This window comes from Aythya ferina, assembly GCF_964211825.1.
Source record: "Aythya ferina genome assembly, chromosome: 1".
Taxonomy (NCBI): Eukaryota; Metazoa; Chordata; class Aves; order Anseriformes; family Anatidae; genus Aythya; species Aythya ferina.
The window spans coordinates 115,292,418-115,313,745 of NC_140296.1; the positions used below are offsets into that span (position 1 = coordinate 115,292,418).

Below are 21,328 nucleotides of genomic sequence, written 5' to 3' on the forward strand. Positions count from 1 at the left end.
ACCGCCCCAGCCCCTGCTGTGCTGTGGGACTCTGATACCATACAGCGGTGTACGCGTGTACATCTGTGCGTGTGGAGCCGCCCCCCCGCTTCGTGCACTGCACGGGGGGCTGGCAGAGGAGCCCCGGCCGCTGAGGGAGAGCAGCGCGGGGGCGGCCGCCCGCACCCCCGCCCACGGGGCTCTGCCCGTCCCCACAGGGGGGCGGGGAACCGGCCGTTGGCGACCGTTAGGGGCGCGCGGCGGCGGCGCAACGCCCGCCCCCGCGCTCCGGAGGCCAATCAGCGGCGGCGGAGCGCCCCCCCCCGCGGCGGGGCGGCCAATCAGCGGCGGCAGAGGCTGCCCCCGCCGCGCGGCTCGGCCCCGCCCCCCCCCGGGCGGCTGCGGCGGCCAGCGGCGGAGGAAGGCGCAGCCCCGCTCGGCTCCGCTCCGCTCCGCTCCCCGCCGCCATGAGCCTGCCGGCCGCCTGCCCGCCGCTCCTCCTCCTCCTGCTGCTGCTGCTGCTCGGCGCCCTGCGCCACGGTGAGTCCCGAGGGGCTGGGGAAGCGCCGCAGGTTTGAGTTGTGCGCCTGTGAGAGCCCTGCGGGGCTCCCGTGCTCTGGGGTGAGGGTGCTGCCGGGGCTGGGCGGGGGCGGGCAAATAAACTGAAAATAAACCTTCCCCCTGCCGCAGAGTGCCCTCCTGCGGGGCGCCTGGTCAATGAGTGAATTATACGCCTCGGTGTTCGAAAATAAAACAGCTCCGCTTCACGGGAGGAGGCTACTGAAACTCGGTCCAAGGCCGCTGCTCCCGCACGCCAGGGCTGTCCCGGTGACGCAGCTCTCCTCTCGGCTTGCTTTCCCTTCCCCGTCCTGCCTTAATCGCCAGAGCCGTGCCCCGCTGCCGGCCCGCTGCAGGCGCGGCTGCCAGCAGTTGCTCGGAAGTCCCCGGGGCTGCCCGGCGGCTGTGGCGTGGGCTCGGCACGCAGCGCCGGCCTTTGCTCGCCTGCCGGCTGTATCTCACACAAATAAGTCCCCGCTGAGGCTGTGGGGAGCCACCGCTGCTAGGATTGCTGGCCAGCGTTTTGTACAAACGATGAAAAACAGAGGAAATAAAAGCCTTTTTGTACTTTGCAGTCGAGCTAGTTGAATTGACTTCTTTCTTCCGGTTCTGGGTGTGATTTTAGCATCACACCGATGCTACTGAGCGTCGGTGTGCTCAGGAACTGGAGAATGGGTTTTTGTTTCGGATAAAATCTTTATGTCTTCCTTAAGCAGTGGTCAGGAGTACACTGTAGGAACGGTGCTGCGGTGTTGGAAAAGAGCTTAAAAGCAGCAGCAGTAACATAACATGCGATGATTTTTCGTTACTCGCGTTGAATACCGTTCATGCGTTAAGCACCGTGCTTTACAGTACAGGAAGTGAGTTCATTGTTACAAATTCTCCGTTTTCAATCCCGTTGTTTTACATACTCAAACGCTTTGTAGAAAAGATTGTTTGAATATGTTAATTTTGTGTGCACTTCCTTCATTGGGGAGGAAGACGAAAATGAAAGTGTTCTAAATCTACAGGCATTTGGCTCCACCTTCAGAGATGAGAAGGAATAAGTAATAAGCTTGTTTTTTATTTTATTTTTATTTATTTATTTATTTATTTTACTAAGCTGCTCTGCCTCTGTTCTCTCAGTAGAGGTAGAAATTTTTCCCTCTGACCTTAACGAGCTGTGATGGATGCTGGTGTGGAGCTGGTGGCACTGTGCTTCTACTCCTAGACAACTGGGTGATCTGCAGGAAAAACTTGATCAGTGGCACTGCTTCTGGTCAATGTTATGCACATGCTTTGCAGAAGCCAAGCCTTAAGGCAGTTTTTCTGTGTGTGGCCTGTCAGGGGAAGTGTCCAAATGGCAACCCAAAGCCTTATTACTATTTTTTTTTATTTATGACTGTTTGTGGTATGTGTTATGTTACATGCATGTGGGAGTGGCTAAGCCTGAATACTAGGGCTATGATGGAATTACAATAAGGATGTTTTTCTTCTTTTGCTCCTCCCTTGGGAGCAGGATGCTTTCTTATGATTTTGAGGGAGAGTTTTTGTTTTCTTAAGTTGTGTGTTATAATTATTTTTTTCTTCTGTTTTTTTTTTTTTTTTTTTTTTTTTTTTTATTATTAAGAAATAATTCTGAATTTATCAATTTTCATTTTTTTCTTTCTAGGTTCTGCCCAGCTGGTGTTTAGTCCAGTAGATTTTGTTGAAAGAGATGCCTGTAATACTACTGTCGTTTTACCTTGCCACGTGGTTAATCTAAAGGAGCACAATGACAGTAACATGTTTGTTGCATGGAAAAAACAAGGAAGAGTACTTTTTTCTTTTGATGGAGCACAACAGCGTATTTACAGGCATGAGACGGTTCCATCAGCTAACTTGCTGTCTCAGCAGGATTTATCTAAGGGCACTGCCTCTCTAAAACTCAAAAGTTCGGAAGCAGAAGATGGAAATTACAGCTGTGAAGTAACAGAATTAAACAGAGAAGGAGAAACAAAAGTTGATCTTAGAACCGTCACAGGTGAGTTGTCTGCTTGTCTTAGAACCTGTTGGGAGAGGGAAGCGAGATCTTACAGGAAAGAATAAAATGATGAATATGACAGTATTGCTACAGGAAATGGAACGTGCCAAGCATCGTGTAGCATCCAGGCCTTCTAACTTGAATGTTGCTCTGTGTTACTTTGTGTTGAAGGGCGTGTTTTTGTGGGAAGGATCTGAACACATTTTTTTATTCTGTACCAATTGCTGAAGGGGCTTTGTCTGATAAAATAAAGTCTGTTTTTTCTTACATCTTTTAGGTTATGTAGTTGGTGTTATTTTCAGCACCTTTATGTTATTGTGTTACATACTGATGCATATTCTTAATATGTTTGTACTACTGAGACATATATAGGCATCACAGGGCAGCAGAGATGTTTTGTTTGACAAATTGTGTCTTCCAATCTTTAGCTGCACTGAAAAAATTACAGATGGAACTAATAGAAATGTTGTATAAGAGCTCTAAAACTTGATCTAAAATGCTGTTTTTCTGTGAGGTTAAGAATGCTATTACTAGGTGATAACTTCTTCCAGTTGTGCAGCATTAAATGGCATCTTTGGACAGACGATGTTAGACTGAAGTAATGGGGACTAAGTGATGAATTTCATGTCTAGCAAAACATTTTACCTTATCTTGTCAGACACAGCTCACGTGCTGTAGTGCCTTAGCTGTTGAATAATGGTATGTGCTATGCATGGGCAGTCTGCCTAGTGTGCTGCAGAAGCTGCAGTTTCACTGAATGTGTGTGTATTTGTTGTTTATCTGTTTGGCACAGGAGACTTGATCCTTGCTTCTGGAAGGTTTCTCAGAGCTGAACACGTTGCATATACATTGCGCGTGGAGTCTCACGGGTCTGCTGGAGAATTGTCCTAAGACATATTTTGCTATCGGTTTTTGCATTTGTCATTAAGCTGTTTCTGGATACCAAGCAGATGTTACTTTGTGTCCTGATGCAAACATCTTGGTAATTCGCAGTCTAATTATAGAGTTAATTGTATCCACTGCAAAACAAATGCACTCCTGAAATAGGCTGAGAGAGGGGGGGTACAGCCACTGAAAGAGTGAGGATGCTACAAAATCATTCAGTTCTTAAAACACTGCAAAAACAGAGGATGAAGAATAGGCAACTTTTTTTTTTTTTTTTTTTTTTTTTTTTCATTCTCTGTTATTGCCTTCCCCTCACTTAGCCTTTTTGGGCTGCTTTTGTTATTCAGTGTTGAGCAGTAGAAGAGAAAGTAAAGCTTTAGGACCTGAGAACACCAAGTCCCATTTGCACATAAGCTGGGCCAGCGTTAAGGTTTATTGAAGACTGGGTCTTCTGTTTAGAAGACTTTAAAAACGAAGGTTTTTGTCCTTTTAGGAAAGGTCAGTAATCTTGTATTAAAACACTGCCTGTGATGCAACTTTATTTGTTTATTTTTATTTTCTTTTTGCCTTTTTTAATCATTTCTATTTGCTTAGAACTCTGAAAGAGTTGTAAAGACCTACAAAGCAGGAAACTAATGTAAATTTTCTAATTCTGTTTTCTAGTTGTCAATTGTGGTGAGGAAAAAGCTCCAACACCAGACAATAAAAGTGGTTGGTAAAGAAATTGCTGTTACAAGCTTGCTCTTCCGTTTCAGAGCATATGCTGAAAAATGCAAAATCTAGTCTTGTGCTTGAGGTTTTATCTGAAGGTAAAACAGTTGCTTGCTCTCGTTTTAAGAGCTTTGGCTTAATCCTCTGGTGTTTGTTCTTCAACATTTTAGATACTCTTGAGAAGGAAGTGTAGCAAAGGAGTTTTGAAAAAGGTTGGTTAATAACGGAAATCTTGTTGAAGTCTTCACTCTCATTTCTGAGCGGTGAACTTATGCTGCCACTCCTAGTATGTTGCAATTGTTTCTAGTGGCTGTATTATAAAAGCCAAATGTTCTCCATTTTCCCTTGGCCAATGCATGCTTTCTCTTTAGAAAGCAGGTAGTATAGTGAAGAAGATTTTCATGCCTGTGCTCTTGTCTTTGGCCACACCTTTTCCCGGTATCTTCACAGGCAAGCAACCATAACAGTGTGGTTTTTTTTGATGTGTAGATTTTATTTTTTCCCCTATGGAAAGTATCTGGAAGTGTCTGTTATTAATTTGGAGCTGGCTTCCCTATATTTGCTTTCAAACTGATGTTTCTAGCCAGGAGTTTACTTTATTTCTATGAAGCACTGCATTAAGGGAAATGTATTAGCAAGAAAATGTGTTCAGCTGCTTCTTGTACTTGTGCATACCAACAATATTGCAAGCCTCTCCACGCACAAAGTGCTTTTAGACTCTGAGACTCAACCATAGTTGCTTGCTGAAATCCTAGCAGATGCGAAGCCTTGTGGCTGCTTCTTTGTGTGCAGAATATGTGGTAATACCACCTGGAAGTGCTGTGGAGAAAGTTATGCTACTTGTCAGTCTCTGTTTGCAGCTGCTTTCGAGTCATTGCTAATTTCTTTACATCAAGCACTGGCACTGGGATTTGCCTGCAGGAGCTGGTTTATCCAAAGAGTGGCAACTGTGCACTGTGAGAAGAGCTGAAAGCAAGGATTTGATGTGGAGAAGTGTTTTCTTACCATAAAATAATGCTTTTCTTCCTCTTAGGTATTCGTTTCGCTTTAAAAACATGAATCTTCATTGACAGTCTTTAATAATAGAACAATTGAGCCAAAACAATCAACTACAGTGGAAGTCTTTAATTTCCACTTTTCTTAAACGTGCTCTCTGTGGAATTCACAAATTTCAGACTGTCCTCAAGGTATTACTTGGCACTGGAAATTGTGAGGCATTGCTACTTAATTCCATGTTTCTGGAGCCACAGGTAGAGTTTTGAAATATGGCAAGTGCAAGGAGTATGCATCTAAATGAAGATCAGAAATTTCTTTGGAAGCAAGTATAAGAAAATGTGACTGTGGATTCTGCTGTGTGAGCCTAAATGATGTTATGAGCAGAGATGCTAGAAACAACTCCATTTTCCAGTTCAGTGGAGAGGTTTTCAGAATTGTACATTGGAAGGTGGCTTGTATGATCTTACAGCACAAGTGACTGAACAGCCTAAGGCATCCAAACTGCAAGGGAAATAAGATAAATGGATGATGGTGGGAAGACAAAGGAAAATGTGTGATTTCTAAAATTAACAAAGTGGTGCTTCTGTCAAACTTGGGCTAGATCCTCAATTTCTTATCATGTATCTGTATTTCTTTGGGAATTAAAGCCGTTGGGAATAGAGTAGGACAGCTGGGGAAGCATCAGATCTTGCCTTACTTTCTTGATTAGCCTAAATTCACCATTTTTCTGATCTAATGTGCTGTTTGGAATTCCACAACTTGTGCTGCTAGACAGCAGCATAAACACAACATCTGCTGTACTGGAGATCAAGACCTGCGGTTTGAAAATGTTACAGTAAGTAGAAATACCTGAAAAAAAAACAGGTTGTCACACAAGATTGGAGTGAAAATTACATAGGTAGAAGTCATGGCTTTCCTAGAATTCAGATGTATAACAGGCTAGCTATTAAATGCTAAATGACCAATCTAGGGGATAGCCTAAAAGGAGCAATAAATGCCAGTAATCTCACGTTTTTCTTCCTATGATTTTTCTTTGTTTATTCTGTAGGGCGACAGTTTGACTTTGTGGAAAGTGTTGTCGTCTCAGTGTTGCTGTTCTTAATTGTTGTTTTTTATTGGGCTCAGTTAGGTGTTATTGGTAAGTATTGACTCTAATTCTTTGCAACTATTGACTTGTGCTAAAATTGCTTATGTAAAAGTATCTGTGCAGGATGAAAGGCAGTATTTATGTATGAAAGGATGTGTGGTAGAACTGATTCAGATAACATACAGCAGGGCAGCATGTCTGCTTTATCTAGCAACTTAGCATTTGGGTTTCTCTAGAACTCTGTCCTGATCATCCACGATGTATTATTTATGTTCATTTCTGGGATTGCTTTTGAAATGAACTAACACCATTAGAGATTTAACTTGGTTGCAGTTCTCAGAAAAGTTCCTAAGCTCTCTTACTTGCAGGCATTGTCAGTAAAAGCACACCAAGTTAAACTTTTGCCCTGCGTAATTTTCAATTTTGCTTTTCAGCGGGTCTTATGTTCTTTCAAGGGCATGTAACGCACATTTTTGGCATTGAGCACAAGACCTGATCAGTAAGATCTGTGTTTTGGGGCTTCAGCATGCCACTTGTTGGCAAAACATGTAATGTGGATAGAGGCACTTCGTTGTGGGGTTCTAGCCCTAAGCACTGGGATCTGGGCCAGTCTGCTCTACTTTGCGTGGAGGCCAGGGGTTGCTTTCTGAGGTTAACATACTTAGCTGTAAGATCACAGAAGGTATGATGTGTTGCCTAAAAGGCCTGTGTTCAGAGCTAGTCTGCTGTATGGTAATGGTTCTGCTCCCAGTTTTGTTGCAAATGATGAGCTTTTTTGCATGTGTGGAAGTTTTGCAGGGTATAATTGATAACGTCTACTATCCTTGATTAAAATCAAGAAGCGTTTGTTCACTGTTGGTTCACCATGGCATTAGTGGGTGATGAAAAGTAAAACGTTTTTCATTTTGGCCACAAAATCAACATTAGAGAAAGATCATGCTATCTTTTTCATGTAAAATTCTACATTAGTTTCTTGAGTCTGGCTGAATTGTAATTCAACACTGGCATCAATGATTTTGTTAAATGTTTTCAGAGACAATACATTCACCAGTGTCAGACATCCTCTTCAGGCATTCTTCATACAATGGTGTCCAACATGTATCCAGCATAGAGAGTGCTTTGTGTCCTAGTCTTTCCGATAGTTCTATGTGGTGCAATTTGTTATATCAATCTTTGAGATTTTTCAGCATTTTTTAATTTTTGGACTTTGATATAAATTCTGCTTAGAGTCAAGTCCATAAAAAATGGAAGGAAATCACACTCAGGGTGATTTATAGTAATCACATATGTATTCAGTTATCTATGGTTATAACTTGCTTTCTTAACCTTTTTATGAATCAGGAAAGGCTCACGTGTGGTCAGAGGTTGAAAACTAATACATATATTGTTTTATGGTTTTATTTCCATAGTGTTAGATTCCTGATTTTTTCATTATTATTTGTAGTGGTTGAAGGCTCTCTAATTTGTTCTGAAATGTTCTGGAACTGCCATTGCCTTGCATTTGTACCAGAACTTGCATATTTTTAGTATTTTGATAGCGAAGTAATAATTGCCTTGGGATATCCATGAATACATCCATGGAGAAGCACTATCATTTTACAGAAGTAAGTTGAGCCTACTTGGATTTTATTGCATCTCTGTACATTATTATGAGCTCTATAACTTCTCTGGGGAAAAGTAATCCTGCTACTTCTAAGTCATTGAATGTGGGTGTACTTACTTTTTTGTCCTTTAGTTTACACTATTTTAATAAACCTGTGAATCCAGTGATGATAGGGTATACCTGTAGAGTCATTTGTAACACACATGTATTTTTTAAATGGCTTGATTTTTCTGTGTGACACTTGGGAATATATGGGGGGGGGGGGGGGGGTTGGTTGGTTTGGTTTTTCACCAGGATTAACTTATAGGAATTGGATATAGTGTAGATCTTGTGCTGTTAAGCCACGTGAACGTAATTAAAGGTAGAGTTTTAATTACAAGAGAGAGCATTCTGTAACCTTTCCATAGATAAAATACTATGAAAGATTTAGTCATGTGTGCCCTCTAAAGTATTTATTGTATCCTAGTAACGTTGGGGCATTTTGTGCTAATGCAATGCCTGTAAGCAGGATGTTATTTCTGTACGTGCTCCTTGTTATTCCTTTTGAAGTTATTTACTGTATTTGTTCTCTGCTAGTGATTACCAACTTTGACATATACCAAGGTTGTTGGTATATGGATTTTCAAGCTTGGAGCTAGCATTGCCTTTTTTGTGTCTTCATTTTAGCAGTGCATAAAGCAGAAACAAAACAAACATGGATGTTTATTGTGATGATATATTTGCACTGTTCCATCTTTTACAAGATCCTTCAAGTGCTGCTCGTTTGAAACCCTCCAGTGGAATTAACTGTTGCTGAGACAGCAGCTATTTTAACAGTGCAGTTTTCTGAAAATTAGTCTTGTCTTATGGCATCTAAGCATATGCAGATCATTCCTATCTACTTAACCTCAAAGCATTCCAGTGAGACAGGAGAATCACCCTGTTGTACATCTAACAGCGTCATTAGGAAGAGGGTTTTTAAATCCATGTCTGACATTCAAATTAGTAACAAAATTGCTGTGGTATAATTTAAATATCAGTAATGAATCTCCTTGAATTAACCTGTACCGTGTCCCCAAGTTATTTTGACAGCATTGAACCTGAATAGTATAGAAGGTGGAATTAAGAGTTTAACTAGAAGACCAATGGCAGGTTTCACTTAAATGAGTAAGCCATATTGACCATATCAAATAATGAAAGCAAATGAACTCTTGGTACTTAGAAACAAACTCCTAAGATTTACAATTTTTTGTTTAGGACAGTAGTCCTAGTTATAGTATCTGTTGATTTTTTTGTGAGAGAATCTGTGTGTCTGATCGGTTTCCTCTCTGTTTCTCTTGGTTTCATTTTTAAGCATTAAAATGTGAAACTGTACATAAGAATAAGACGTACGTTGCTGTAGGATGTGCCATCTTCACAGTGCTTGCTGTTATAGCTGTTGTTCTTTTTGTCCAAGGTAAGTGAAATAAAATTGCCTTCCTAGTTTAAGGGAATGAGAGCACAGGTTAATCTCTTTGATATTGTCATATGAAGTTAGTGCCACCTGTTAATTGCCACCTACTAATTTCAAAATGAATAAAACTATAGAGTAAAACAGATGTGGCTCTGTGAATGTCACAGAATCACGGAGTGGTTGAGGTTGGAAGGGACCCCTGGAGATCATCTAGTCTGACCCCCTGCTCAAGCAAGGTCACCTATAGCACACTGCAAAGCGTCATGTCAAGGTGGGTTTTGAATTCCTCTGTAGAAGGAGACTCCAAAGCCTCTCTGGTCAACCTGTTCCAGTGCTCTGTCAACCTCACAGTAAAGAAGTTTTTCTTCATATTCAGATGGAACTTCTGCTTGTTCTGTCAGTGGACACCACTAAAAAGAGTCTGGCCCCATCATCTTGATGCCATCTCTTAGGATATTGATATACCTTGATAAGATCTTATGTTGGTTTTACCCTGCTAGGCAGCTGAACTCTACCACAGCTGCTCTCTCGCTCCCCTTCCTCAAAGGGAAATGGGGAGAAAATATGATGGAAAGGGCTCAAGGATTGAGATAAGGACAGGGAGATGACTCAACAGTTACTGTCATGGGCAAAACAGACTCAGCATAGGGAGATTAATGAAATTTATTACCTATTACTAACAAGCTAAAGCAGGGAGAAACAAAAAATATGTTCCCCCTTCTACCCTCTTATACCTCCTCTCCTTGAGAAACACAGGGGAATGGGGGTATGGCCGATGTGGTCAGTCCCTGTTGTTTTGTCTCTGCTGCTCCTTCACGGTCCCTCCCTGCCCCTGCTCTACATGGGGTCCCTCCCATGTGCTGCTGTCTTTCCCGAACCGAGCCTACGGCGGCTGTCTGCAGGCATCAGCTCTTCAAGCACTGCTCCCACACAGCTCTGTACCACAGGGTTCATCCATTCCCCAGGAGCAAACTGCTCCAGGACGGGTCTCCCACGGGCGGCAGCTCGCCCAAGACCCCTGCTCCTGCGTGGGCTCCTCTCCACGGGCTGCAGCTCTGTGCAGCTGGCTCTGATCTGATGTGGAGAAGCTTTTGAATTCTTCTCATAGAGGCCACCTCTGCGGCCCCCCTGCTACCAAAACCTTGCCACGTAAACCCAGTATAGATCCCATCTCAGCCTTCTTTTCTCCAGGCTAAACAGGCCCAGCTCTCTCAGCCATAAGAGAGGTGTTTCAGTGCCCTAGTGATCTTCGTAGCTCTCAGATGGTCATAGAGAGATACAGACTGCTGCCTTGCATGATTGCTAAAGGCTAGGGAAGGAATTCTGGTGCTTAACTTCAGTGGGTTTTGGGGGACCCTGAAAATTTGATTATGCCTATGTTTTACTTTTATTGCTTTGTGCTTTCTTCGAACCAAAGATTTCTGTTTTACTAATTTTCATACAACTGTTTGCAGGTGGCAATATTACTATCAATAAAGTTGGTCTTGGTTTTGTTGTACTGCCTGCTGTGATATTGATGGTGCTTCAATACTATATATTTAAAATCGGTGAGTATTTCTTTATTCACCAGCTCAAGAATATAGTGTTAGAAAAACTTAGGACCTCCTCTCCCATCTCATGTAATCTACATATTATTTTACTTTTTTTTTTTATATATAAATACATTTTACAATAGCATGCTGGCTTCCTGACCTTCCTAGTTTCTCAAAGCAAATTAACCTTTGTTTGTCTGAGTTGCTTCAGGGAAGATGTATAAATTGAGAAGAGATTTAGGTTAAGACATCTGAACGATTCCTGCTCTTCCTTCCTTGGCCTTGAGACTGGGATGAATGTCTAACTCTCAGAATGTATGTTTTATTTCTTCTGCTTAAGGTTTATTTATAATTTTTCACTATGCATGCACAAAATAGTTCCATGAGTGACTTTCATAATTTTTATTATGCTGGCTGAGTTTGGAATTTAGGAGAACCTGAACGTTCCTTGTGTGAATGATCTACCTTTCATATCTCTGCAGTTGATACTTTAAAATGACAATTTTCTTTTTTTCTCTTTTCCAGTTCTCGTTGATGTAACACCTAAAGGATATGTTCTGATAGGTCTTCAATCTTTTGGTTTTGTAATTGCTCTTGTTGGTTTTGCACTGTGCATCTCAGGTAAGCAATATACCTTCTGTAAAAGTGTCTTCTTACCTTTTAACACAAAGATGCTGTGAAAATAGCTGTACATTAAGTGTTAATGATTAACTCGTGTAAATAGGAGTACTGTGTTAATGCTCTTTTATCTGGCGAAAGAAGAATAGCCCAAAGGCAGTTTAATAAGTATGACTGTATCCATCATGGCTGCATTCTATGAGCTGTTGCTTTAAAAATTAACTTCTAAAATTGTTTTCATTTTTGTAACAGTTGGTTGTACCCTGTAGAGTCACCTCAAACGCTGACCTTTGTTACTGGTATTCTTAGTAAGGCCTAAAGTACATAGAAACAAAATAAATCCCAAATAGAGACGTAATTGTTTTCTAGTATTCAATGAATAAATCAGAAATTCCTTGTTAATCTCTGTCTGTATGAAAACGATAACTGAATTGCTGGGAGTTGGATGTCACTGAAACAGCTTAAGAAGGCATATCTGGAAGTAGTAACAGAGAAAAGGGTGAACTTAGGAGTAGCCATCCTTGGCAGCGTATTTAGTTGTAGCATACATACTGCGGTTCATCTAAGCATTTGGACGTCCAATTTATTGCTTCTTAAAGATATTTTCATTTTATTAATTTATTTGATTTGGGATTTAAGGAAGTGTTTCTCCTTGCAATGGTTTCTGAAGGTTTCTCTGCTTTGAGTGAAATTATGGACCTTTCAGTAGAGCCCTGATTTAAGTATTTGTAAGGGGCACATAAGTGTTGTTAAGTAGTATGTAATAGTGAAATACACAAGATTTCTGGTAAAGTGTTACCTTCTAACATGATCCAAAATGGAGAATGTGTTTATTGTGTTCTCAAATAGAAAATCACCCTCTCTTTTCATTGAGACTTTTTTTTACAGCTCATAGAAGGTAGATGTTAGCTCTATCTCTGGAATTTTAGCTCTGGGACCCTTAAGTGTCAGTAGGTCATCCTAGGGTCAGCTCACAGGGAGCTGCAATGACTTCAAGACCCTGGAAAAATGGGTGGTTTACAAGGATCAGAGAACAAGGGAGTTTCTGGAATGGACTCCAGGTAGCTTTTAATAGCCAATTTCTGCTCTGTAAACTTGAGAGCATTCCTGTTATTTGTAGTGGACTTGAATCAGAGCTATCTTTATGTTCTTCTTCCTTGTAAAGGGGAAAAAATGGAGGGGGGCATGTGTGGAAATGTAGACCCCTTTTTTTTCTACCATGTTCTATTAATAACACTATTGTATTTTGTAATCTAATGCTATTGTTGGAAAAAAAAAATGGGATCAAAGATAAAAGTTAAATATAAAATGTAAATAATGTCATTAATCACAGTGAATGTCAGTAGAATACTACAGCTGAACTGTTACCAGGATAAATTAATAAATGCCTTAGTATCATTAATGACCATAGACAAAAAAAAAGTTGCAAAAGTAGCTTTGGGAGGGGCTCAAAAGAAATTAGTCACTTCTGGTTTTATCAGGCTTACTTATTTTAGTATTTATATCTGAAAAGTTTGTGTTTTTACTTGTGTCATATGATACACTATCTTGTTTCTTAACAGCCTGTCCTTCAGAACTTCTCTCTATTGTAATTGCCGGCTTAGCTGTTATGGCTGTTGAGGATCTGCTTGCTCTGCTTTATATGTATACTAGTTGTAAGTAGCATCTAATATTCTGCATTGATTTTATTTATTTTAGATTTCACAATTACATAGTTAAAAGTAATTACTGAGAAATTGTATATAATGGCATTTGTTTCATAGACTGTGGAGAATCTGTAGTGTAAAAAAAAAAAAAAAAAGTTTTAGCTTATAATAAACAGACCTGGGTTTCCCAAGTAAGAGTGTTTCGTCTGTAAGATAAATATTGTTGTTTTAAGATCTGAGTTTACGCAGTTGCCAAGCTGAAGGTTAGGACTAAAAGAGCAAACAGATTTCGAAGACTCTGTGGAGTAAGTTACAGGATGGTGCATACAGTAAATATGCTCAGAATACAAATTCGAAGAAGCAAAATCTGCCTAATGATTTCCATGGGTTAGATGAAGGCTAAAATAAGGGCAATTTGAATGAGGACCTCTTGTTTTAATCAGTCCTGTTTTTTCTTATACTTAATTTTAAAAGCCAGGAGCAAAGGATAGCAATGCTTTGTTTCAGAAACTGGTCTGTTCACCAGATCTCAAAATGACTTGAAGGTGTAAAGTCTGGTCAGGCCTGCTAGGTCGGCAAAAAGCACATCAACGCTGTGGGATGGAATGTGGTACAGACATCTCTAAGCTGCCACACCACGGCGTAACACTATGTGGACTTTATAACTTGTGTGTAAGAGAGCAGGGTAGCTTTATTTGTTTCAAGCTGTGCATGAAGGCTCTTCAAACAGCTTGTTAATTTGGATGTGGAACCATACAATTGAAGATATATTGCTTCCAGACTTGAGCTGACTTGAGTCAGCTCAGTCCATAGTCTGCACTGAACTATGTGCACACCATGTGTGGGGATGGTCAGAAATAATAGACCCCGAGACAGGGAGGAATTCCATTAAAGAAGAAAATCAGGTAGAAGGTCCAGTATCTGAGATTACAGTAAGTCAAAATGTGACAGAGGTGAAGTGAGCCTTTTAACAATAACAACATATTTTTTGTTGATGTCAGGCTACTTATGAAGCTTGTACAAGCACAAAGAATAGTGTGTAATGTAACTTACTAGAGCTGAATGCCTTGAGTGGGATATTTTGAATCACACATTTAGTTCCTAAACAGGAGTGCTTAGAGGCGTTTAGAATTTGGAGATCATGTTAAGTAAGTTTGGATAGAGGAAGCTGCAATTTTGTGTGTTGCTACTGTTTTCCAAGTTTTGTCAGTAGGTGTTTTTATTTGGCTGATCATTTGTTCATTCTTGCTTTTTTTGGTAATTGTTTTTAGGTTCCAGAATGAAAGATCATCAAACTCCAAGGGTAAGCTTAAAATTAATAAATTTGGGGTGACTAGATGGCTCAGGGGATTGTAGTGAGATACTGAGCCTTTCTTCACTAGTTCGAATTCAGACCAGGTTGGTAGCAAGCAAAAGTTATGGCTGTGTAACAGATGTCTAATGTTGAGTGACTTGGTGGTCTTCATTGTCCCTATTGAGTGCGTCTATAGTACTGTAATTGCCACCCTTACCAAGTGTTGTGCTCAAATAGAGCTTTTAAAGGGCTGTCACAAAAAGGTGGTGGATGTGAACGGAAGTTTTGGTGTCTTTAAATGCACTCTTAGCCTTTAATTTTTAAAGACAATTGGTTAATGTTTTTTTCATTAAGGTGAGTGCAGAATACTGTTTTTTTGTTTTGTTTTGTTTTTTAATATAGGTGGCTTGTAACAAAGACTTAGCATTGGGTTGATTTTTTGTGGCCTTCTGAACCAGAACCCTTTAACGTTTTCTGGAATTCCTAACTATGCAAATTCTGTGGCCTTGACATTTTCCTCTTACCTTCCTGTAATGTCCTTTAATTTGTCGAGACCATCTGAAAGCAGAGTGTCTGTCTCTGAGGCACGCAGAAGAAATGGAAAAGCACTTTATTTCTTTAAGAAGCTTTTTCATGCATTTTTTCTTAGACTTAAGCAGTTCTTTCTGGTGTCCCATGAATGTGAGCTGCCTGATTTCTGGAATTTTGCAGAAGCAAGTAAAAAGGCACAAATGTAAAATATCAGTAGAAGTTTGTTGTAGCAGGGGAGCACAGCAAATACAAAGTCATCCCATTTTCATGAATGCCAGTCATCATTTGAGACACATTCCTAGGTCTCCTTTTCAGCTGATAGCCTGAGACCTAGCTGTTGAAAAAGGCCAGTTTCTAACAGAGGGGCAGGAGAGCTTGACAACACATTTTTTTTTCTTGTTTGCTTTTTCTCCGTTCCCATTGTAAGGAATAGTATTTCAGAGGATTGATTCCTTACTTAGGGAGGGAACATAAGTACATGGAGCTTGAAAAAAATAAAGAGAAAAAGGGGCAGTTCACAAAGCTCACTATTAATAATGAGTTGAGAAGTGTTTTACAGATACACGTTGTTCAAAATGCAATCCTGCCTGTATGCTCATGTTTTCTTGTAGAAAGGAAGCAAAAAGGGCAGCAGGAGGTGGTTCTTTTTTATTTTTATTTTTTTCTGTAAATGAGCTTAGATATACAAACCAACATGTTAAGTAACATCCTTTGTGGAACTCCTTTCACTTTATAAGCAATTCTCTTCATGAGGTGGCTTTCACATTGCAACAAAGATTTGACAGATAAAGAAATGGCCGTAAATTATTATGTAGTAGAGAACTTCATGTTACTCTGAATTGGAGACAGAAATAAAATCTAAATAATGGTATAGAATTTAGGTCGTTAGAAAGCTCAGCCACTAAAAACATGTTTCTTGCAGTTAGTGGAGTATCCGAGGGACTTGAATGACAAAACATCTGTGCACATGAATTTACGGAAGTCACAGATAGGCCTTGGTGGAAAATTGAGTGTGTTCATATGTTGCTTGTTTCCATCAAGGGCTGTTCAGCATATATTGCTGTACTTCGAGGCATTAAACAGACGTGAAGTCATTTTGAAAACACAGTTTTATTCTGTGTAAACTTAAGACTAAGGAATACTTCCTGTCGATGGAGGGGCTTCATTTTGACAGTGGGGCATACTTACAAAATGATGCTTGATGCTTTCTTGTGGCTGAGGGGGAAAAGGTGCGTATTTTGAAATCTACCGCTCTTAATCAATTACTAATTTGTGTGTGTTGCTTCTGCTGGCTGTCTACCAGACTAATGTACAGCTGTAGTGTATTTCCTTCTGAGAAGATTACACCTGACTGCGCTTGACTAATTTTTTTTATTTAGTCATGCTGTTTTATTCCTAAGCATTGATCAATTTAGAGAAATTATCCCCCAGGTTCTAGAAGTTAAAAGTAGTATCTGCATACCTTTTGCTGCCACCTAGAGGTATTTCATCTGAGGAAAAAAATTACAGAGGGGAAGAATAGCTTGGAGAGTGCAGTTATTGGTTTTAATTTGGGGGGGGAAGTTCTAGTCATTAATTTTATTAATGCTCAGCTTTCTTGGTTTTTGTAGAATCACTACTTACTGTATATGTCAATTAGAGTAATTTAACTGTGGCGAGCCAGAAGTAAACACGAAGGCATTTTATACATATATATATTTTTAAATGTTTTGCAGAAAGCTGTAGAAGAACCACTAAATGGTAGGTGATATTCAAGACTTATCTTCTAATTAAGAGATTAATTATGGAAATAATTAAGAAATAATCGTAGCTTTCAGTGCACAGCACTGAGGTGGCAGAGATGTATGTCAATTCATGTGGCTCTATGAGTCTGTAAGAGTTTGATCACACTGAAATGTCTGCAGCTCCAGACCCCCCTGTTCTCAACTACTGTGCGTGCTAGCCAGTGGCATCGTTTGCCTGTTTGGGGACAAATAAAATACCTCAGGATATTATATCCATCATTTTTGCTTTGCTTCCTCTTAAAAGGTGGTGTTGATTCTGCTTCATAAGCATTTATTTTAGTGGAAAACTTGTGATTATTAGCAAAATCTATCCCTGTCGCTCTATTCTTTTACAATTTCCTTGGGTTGGGAAACTGATAGCATTTATGACTGGGCAAACTTACAGTGAGAAATGGTAACTGAAATACTCTTCTTTCTATTCTGCTCACTGACTGGCATGCTGAGTGAACTTCTAAAGTGATTTTTAGAATTAATTTGAATGTTAATTAAGAAGCATTCCTTATTTGACTTGTTACTAATCCATTTGCTTGGCTTTTAAAGATGCAAAAGGAGTGATGTTAGAATGATGGTGAGTCAAAATACGTCTCCGGCTATTTAATTTAACATTTAATTGGGGATTTTGATGTTTAGAGTTAGCCAGTGTTACTATGATGAAGCCTGGAGGACTTGTTTCAGTGAAGTTGCAGGTTTTAGTCAAATTATATTTTATTGATAAAAAATGATACAGAAAATATTTATTCTACCTAAGAGAAAAAATGTATATTTGTAAACCGTGAAAAGGACAGGTTAATGAGAAACAACTATTAAATTGTATGCTTTTGATCAAATGTGGAAAGTCAAATAGTTTATATGCCTCCTTTGTGCTTATGTAGTATGTAATATGCATGGACTGTTTTGTGGGTGGTAGGTTTTATGTTTTTTTTAGTTAGTTTGTTTGTTTTATTAGCTCTTCATCTTGAATTGATCTCCTATGGAAGTTCACAGGAGGCTGGCTTAAAAGAAGTAGTCTTGCATGTTGTACCTCCCCCCTCCCTTTCCACAGCTTTAGATGTTCTTTAAATTCTCTAGGTTTTGTTAGGTTGGTTATATTTCAGTCATATTTCACTTAATTTATATTTGTGTCAGATAGTAATGGTTTAAAAACAAACATAACTGGAACACATTTTCAGTAAAATTTAAAACCTGCTAAAATAACCTCAACATATTTTGGACAAAACAGAATTCAAAACTCCCAAGATCAAAAGGTGCAGTATGGTTTCTACTCATTGGTTATGCTTGATATTTAATGATCTAATAGGTATCAAAGATAAGTTAGGCCTGGACACAACAACATAAGATTTCTTCCAACTTGAGATGTCCTCAATGCTGGGACTAGTCCTTCTTGATTTTATAACAGCTTGTAAGATTGCAACACAACTCCAAATTGATGGTAAGACATGTAACAAACAGGGCTGTATTAGCTTGGCCCGAAATTCTCAAGCTGGTACCTAAAGTAGTTTCACCTAGTTTGTGAAAATGCTCTGTTCCTGCATCTTGTATCCATCAGAAAAACAAGAAGAGTTTGTCTGGCATTGTTAAACATCAGATTGGTCTTATTTAGGAACTTACATTATAGATTATATGCTTGGGTTTGAAAATGAAAACAGTTGTTTATTCATGCTTTTCTGTGCCTCATTTTCACGGGAGTTGGATAGATAAAGAGCACTTGCTGAAGCTGTTGGAAACTCAGTTTCTTGCTGGAAACTGAGCGAGCTTGTCATGAGGTATCATTAAGCCTTTAACTGAGTACTCCTGCATTGAAATACAACAATTTGCTAGTCAGGATAAAGAGCAGGGCCACGTTAAGCCTAGTAATTTATTTGAAATATAAATATATCGTGTCTAGAAGGCATGAAGTGACAATATGACAGTAAAGGAGGCACTAAATAGAGTCCTACAGTCCTACCTGCAAAAAAAAAAGTATGGATTTTTATAAACAAGCTTCTCTACAAATACCACGTACTGCTAGGTGTTACTTTTGGCTGCTTATGACAAGTATATGATTCATCCAAATATGCCGTAGGATTAGTTTCTAAATCAACAGAAAAATACAAGTATTTTTGCAGTACAGAGGATGACTGTGTTGGTGTCTCCTAAATATGTTGACGAAAATGTGTACCAGTTAGTATAAACTGGAGTAGGCAGGAGGAGTGGAAGGTAGGTCATGCTGCAGAAGTGACAATTACGTGTTCTCCTCAGCAGTGGTTTGATGTCAGGAAGCAGATGTTTGCCAGTCCATTGCATTCTTTTTTCAAACCTTTCAAGAAGTGAGGTGAGGATGGAGTCAATAGAGTTACCATTCACTGCTGAAGACAAAAGTAGAATTTTTCTTGGAAAACCAATCTTTAGTAAGTCAACTGTTTTTTCTTGGGTCTCCTTAAGGCTTACAAAAGCCTGGCTTCACATTTATTGTTGAGGTAGAGCTTCCAAAGACACCAAAATCGGTAACTATCAATTTCATTTTGATTTATTTTTTTTTTTAGGATAGGGTTAGATGCCTGACCACTTTGTCTGCTTTGAAAGGTGGATGGCTCCTAAAAATAAATTTTCACAAATCGAAGTCAGGGGCTCTTAACTTGCAAGCTGAAGGCAAGAACCTTTTAAGCTTTACTTGCTTTCTACCTTATCTGTCCCTTGCAAGTTCACTCATACATGCAGGGGTAAGTCAAGCACGCTAGCATACAACATGTCATGTGAAAGTAAACCAGCATTAGGAGTAAATCAGGACAGGTCAGACAGATTCAGTTGGGAGCCACTACAGCTTGTTGCTATGCATAAGCTGGAGCTCCAAGACACAGTGTCCACTTATGTGTTGCAGAGGCTGAGCCAGCAGTTGCCTATTAGTTATCACTCTGAAAACAAGCTTAGTACTCAAATAATGGAAAAGTTTGAAAGAAGAAAAAAGCATTTTTAAGCTGTTACTTAGGTAGGCAGCGCAAAATGTTGCTGTATAAATAATCGTGTTTCTGAATAATCACATATACATATATATCTTTTGTTTCTTTTAATTTCCAGAATTAAAGACAGAGACTGAATCTACTGCAGAGATGAATGATGGGTGAAAAGTACATTGTTTATACGCCGTGGCCTTGAAGATGCACTACTCAAAGAGAAGAAATTCAGGAAACTAGTTGTTTTGCATGTGTGGCAAAAGTGCTTTTGATATAAATGATGTAATTTTATAGTCACAGCAGCTGTAGCGAGGAACATGTGTGTTTGCTCATGTGTGATCTTCATTTCTTTTATTATGGTATATATGGTGTGGTTGAGGGTGAGACTATAAAAAGCACTGTTTGCCCACTAAAGCATCTCCCTGCAGTATACTTAGTGGTATTACTTTTAAAAATTATCACCAGTCACTGCTTTGATAATGGGCCTGCTCAGCCCGAAGATTGCAATACCATTTAGACTATTGTTTTCTTTACTCGTGTGCATGGTCAAGGTATGGTCATAATGTCCGTGATACGAACAGGAAGCAGGGATCATACAAATACTTCATGTCCAACATTCAGGAAAACTTTTATTTAAAAAAAAAAAAAAGCTTATACATAAAGTTACATAAATATAACCTTTACTCCCAGTTCCCCTGAAGTGATTAACTGAGTTACCCTAATTCCACAGAACGATAATATTCCTATATATGCACAGCAGTCACATGCTGTGGCAACCACTATTTTAGTCCAGTGAAAGCTCTCTGTGCCTCAAAGGTATTCTTTGACAAGATACTGCTCAGCTCTTGGAGCCAAATTCAGCACTGGAATTATGGAACATAGCACCTAGTTGTTTTCATGCTGAAAGTGTTTTTTGTGTTTGTTCATGTTGTGCAGCATGTGGCACTGGAACCAATATCAGGTTCTCTTAACTGACCGCATTTGTAAAGCTCTGATGCTTCAGAAAAATAGGACTTGTCCTATTAGCATATTGTTAACAGTTTTAAAATCAGTTTTCTTGAATGGAAATTGCAGTTATTTCATTTCTGACCCAAGTTTGTGACGCTGCCATTACATCACAAATGCACAGAACAGAATATATGTAGGAGGAGCTGATGCGAAGTGAGGAGGCTTCATTGCTTTGTATATGGAAGTGGTACAGATAAAAAAAATAAAAATAAAAAAAATAAAAACAACAACAAACATCAATGTACAGTTAATTTGACAGGACTTGCACATTCCATGAGACTTTACAGTGTTTTACAGCTGCATTTGTTCCAATATAGCTGGATTCCTTTGAATTTCATTTACGCTTTGTGGAAATCTTTACACTGGCTCCAATTTGTAATAATCAAATTATAATAAAATCCACTTTTTTTAAAGATTCTGAGTAATGCGATAAGTCCCAGATTTGGAAGTTATAAACTAGGGTTCGTATCTGTGTTGTGGGTGCGTGTTGCAGAGATCCGTAGGAGATCCTCCAAGTCTCAGTGCGGACACCTAGTATCAAGAATTCAACAAAATAAAGTTGAAGTATCTGATTTTACAATATTCTTTACTGCAAGGGCTGCAGGACTCAGCCACTAGAGCAACCCTTGGTCCAGCCCTTGCTAAAATCAGTGAAATTGGCCACAGTGGAGGGGGTTATTCACATGATCAAGTGTTTAAGAAGCAAATACAGTCTATATTTACTTATGTAAC

At 39.5% G+C, this 21,328-nt stretch overlaps 1 protein-coding gene across 6 annotated transcripts; it reads left to right on the forward strand.

The window, feature by feature from the left end:
- Positions 1-374: 374 nt before the first annotated feature.
- Positions 375-21,009, forward strand: CD47 (CD47 molecule). 6 transcript variants are annotated; one of them, XM_084506739.1, is made up of 12 exons: positions 375-519; positions 2,189-2,539; positions 4,088-4,135; positions 6,180-6,269; positions 9,155-9,256; positions 10,708-10,800; positions 11,311-11,406; positions 12,966-13,058; positions 14,321-14,352; positions 16,590-16,614; positions 17,199-17,226; positions 19,713-21,009. In XM_084506739.1, exons 1-11 carry the CDS (start codon positions 447-449, stop codon positions 17,222-17,224), a joined length of 1,029 nt encoding a protein of 342 aa, XP_084362865.1. In that variant the 5' UTR covers positions 375-446; the 3' UTR covers positions 17,225-17,226; positions 19,713-21,009. The 6 variants fall into 6 exon arrangements, with proteins under 6 accessions (XP_084362865.1, XP_084362864.1, XP_084362868.1 ...); XM_084506738.1 differs by lacking the exon at positions 17,199-17,226; XM_084506742.1 differs by lacking the exons at positions 16,590-16,614; positions 17,199-17,226.
- Positions 21,010-21,328: the final 319 nt, after the last annotated feature.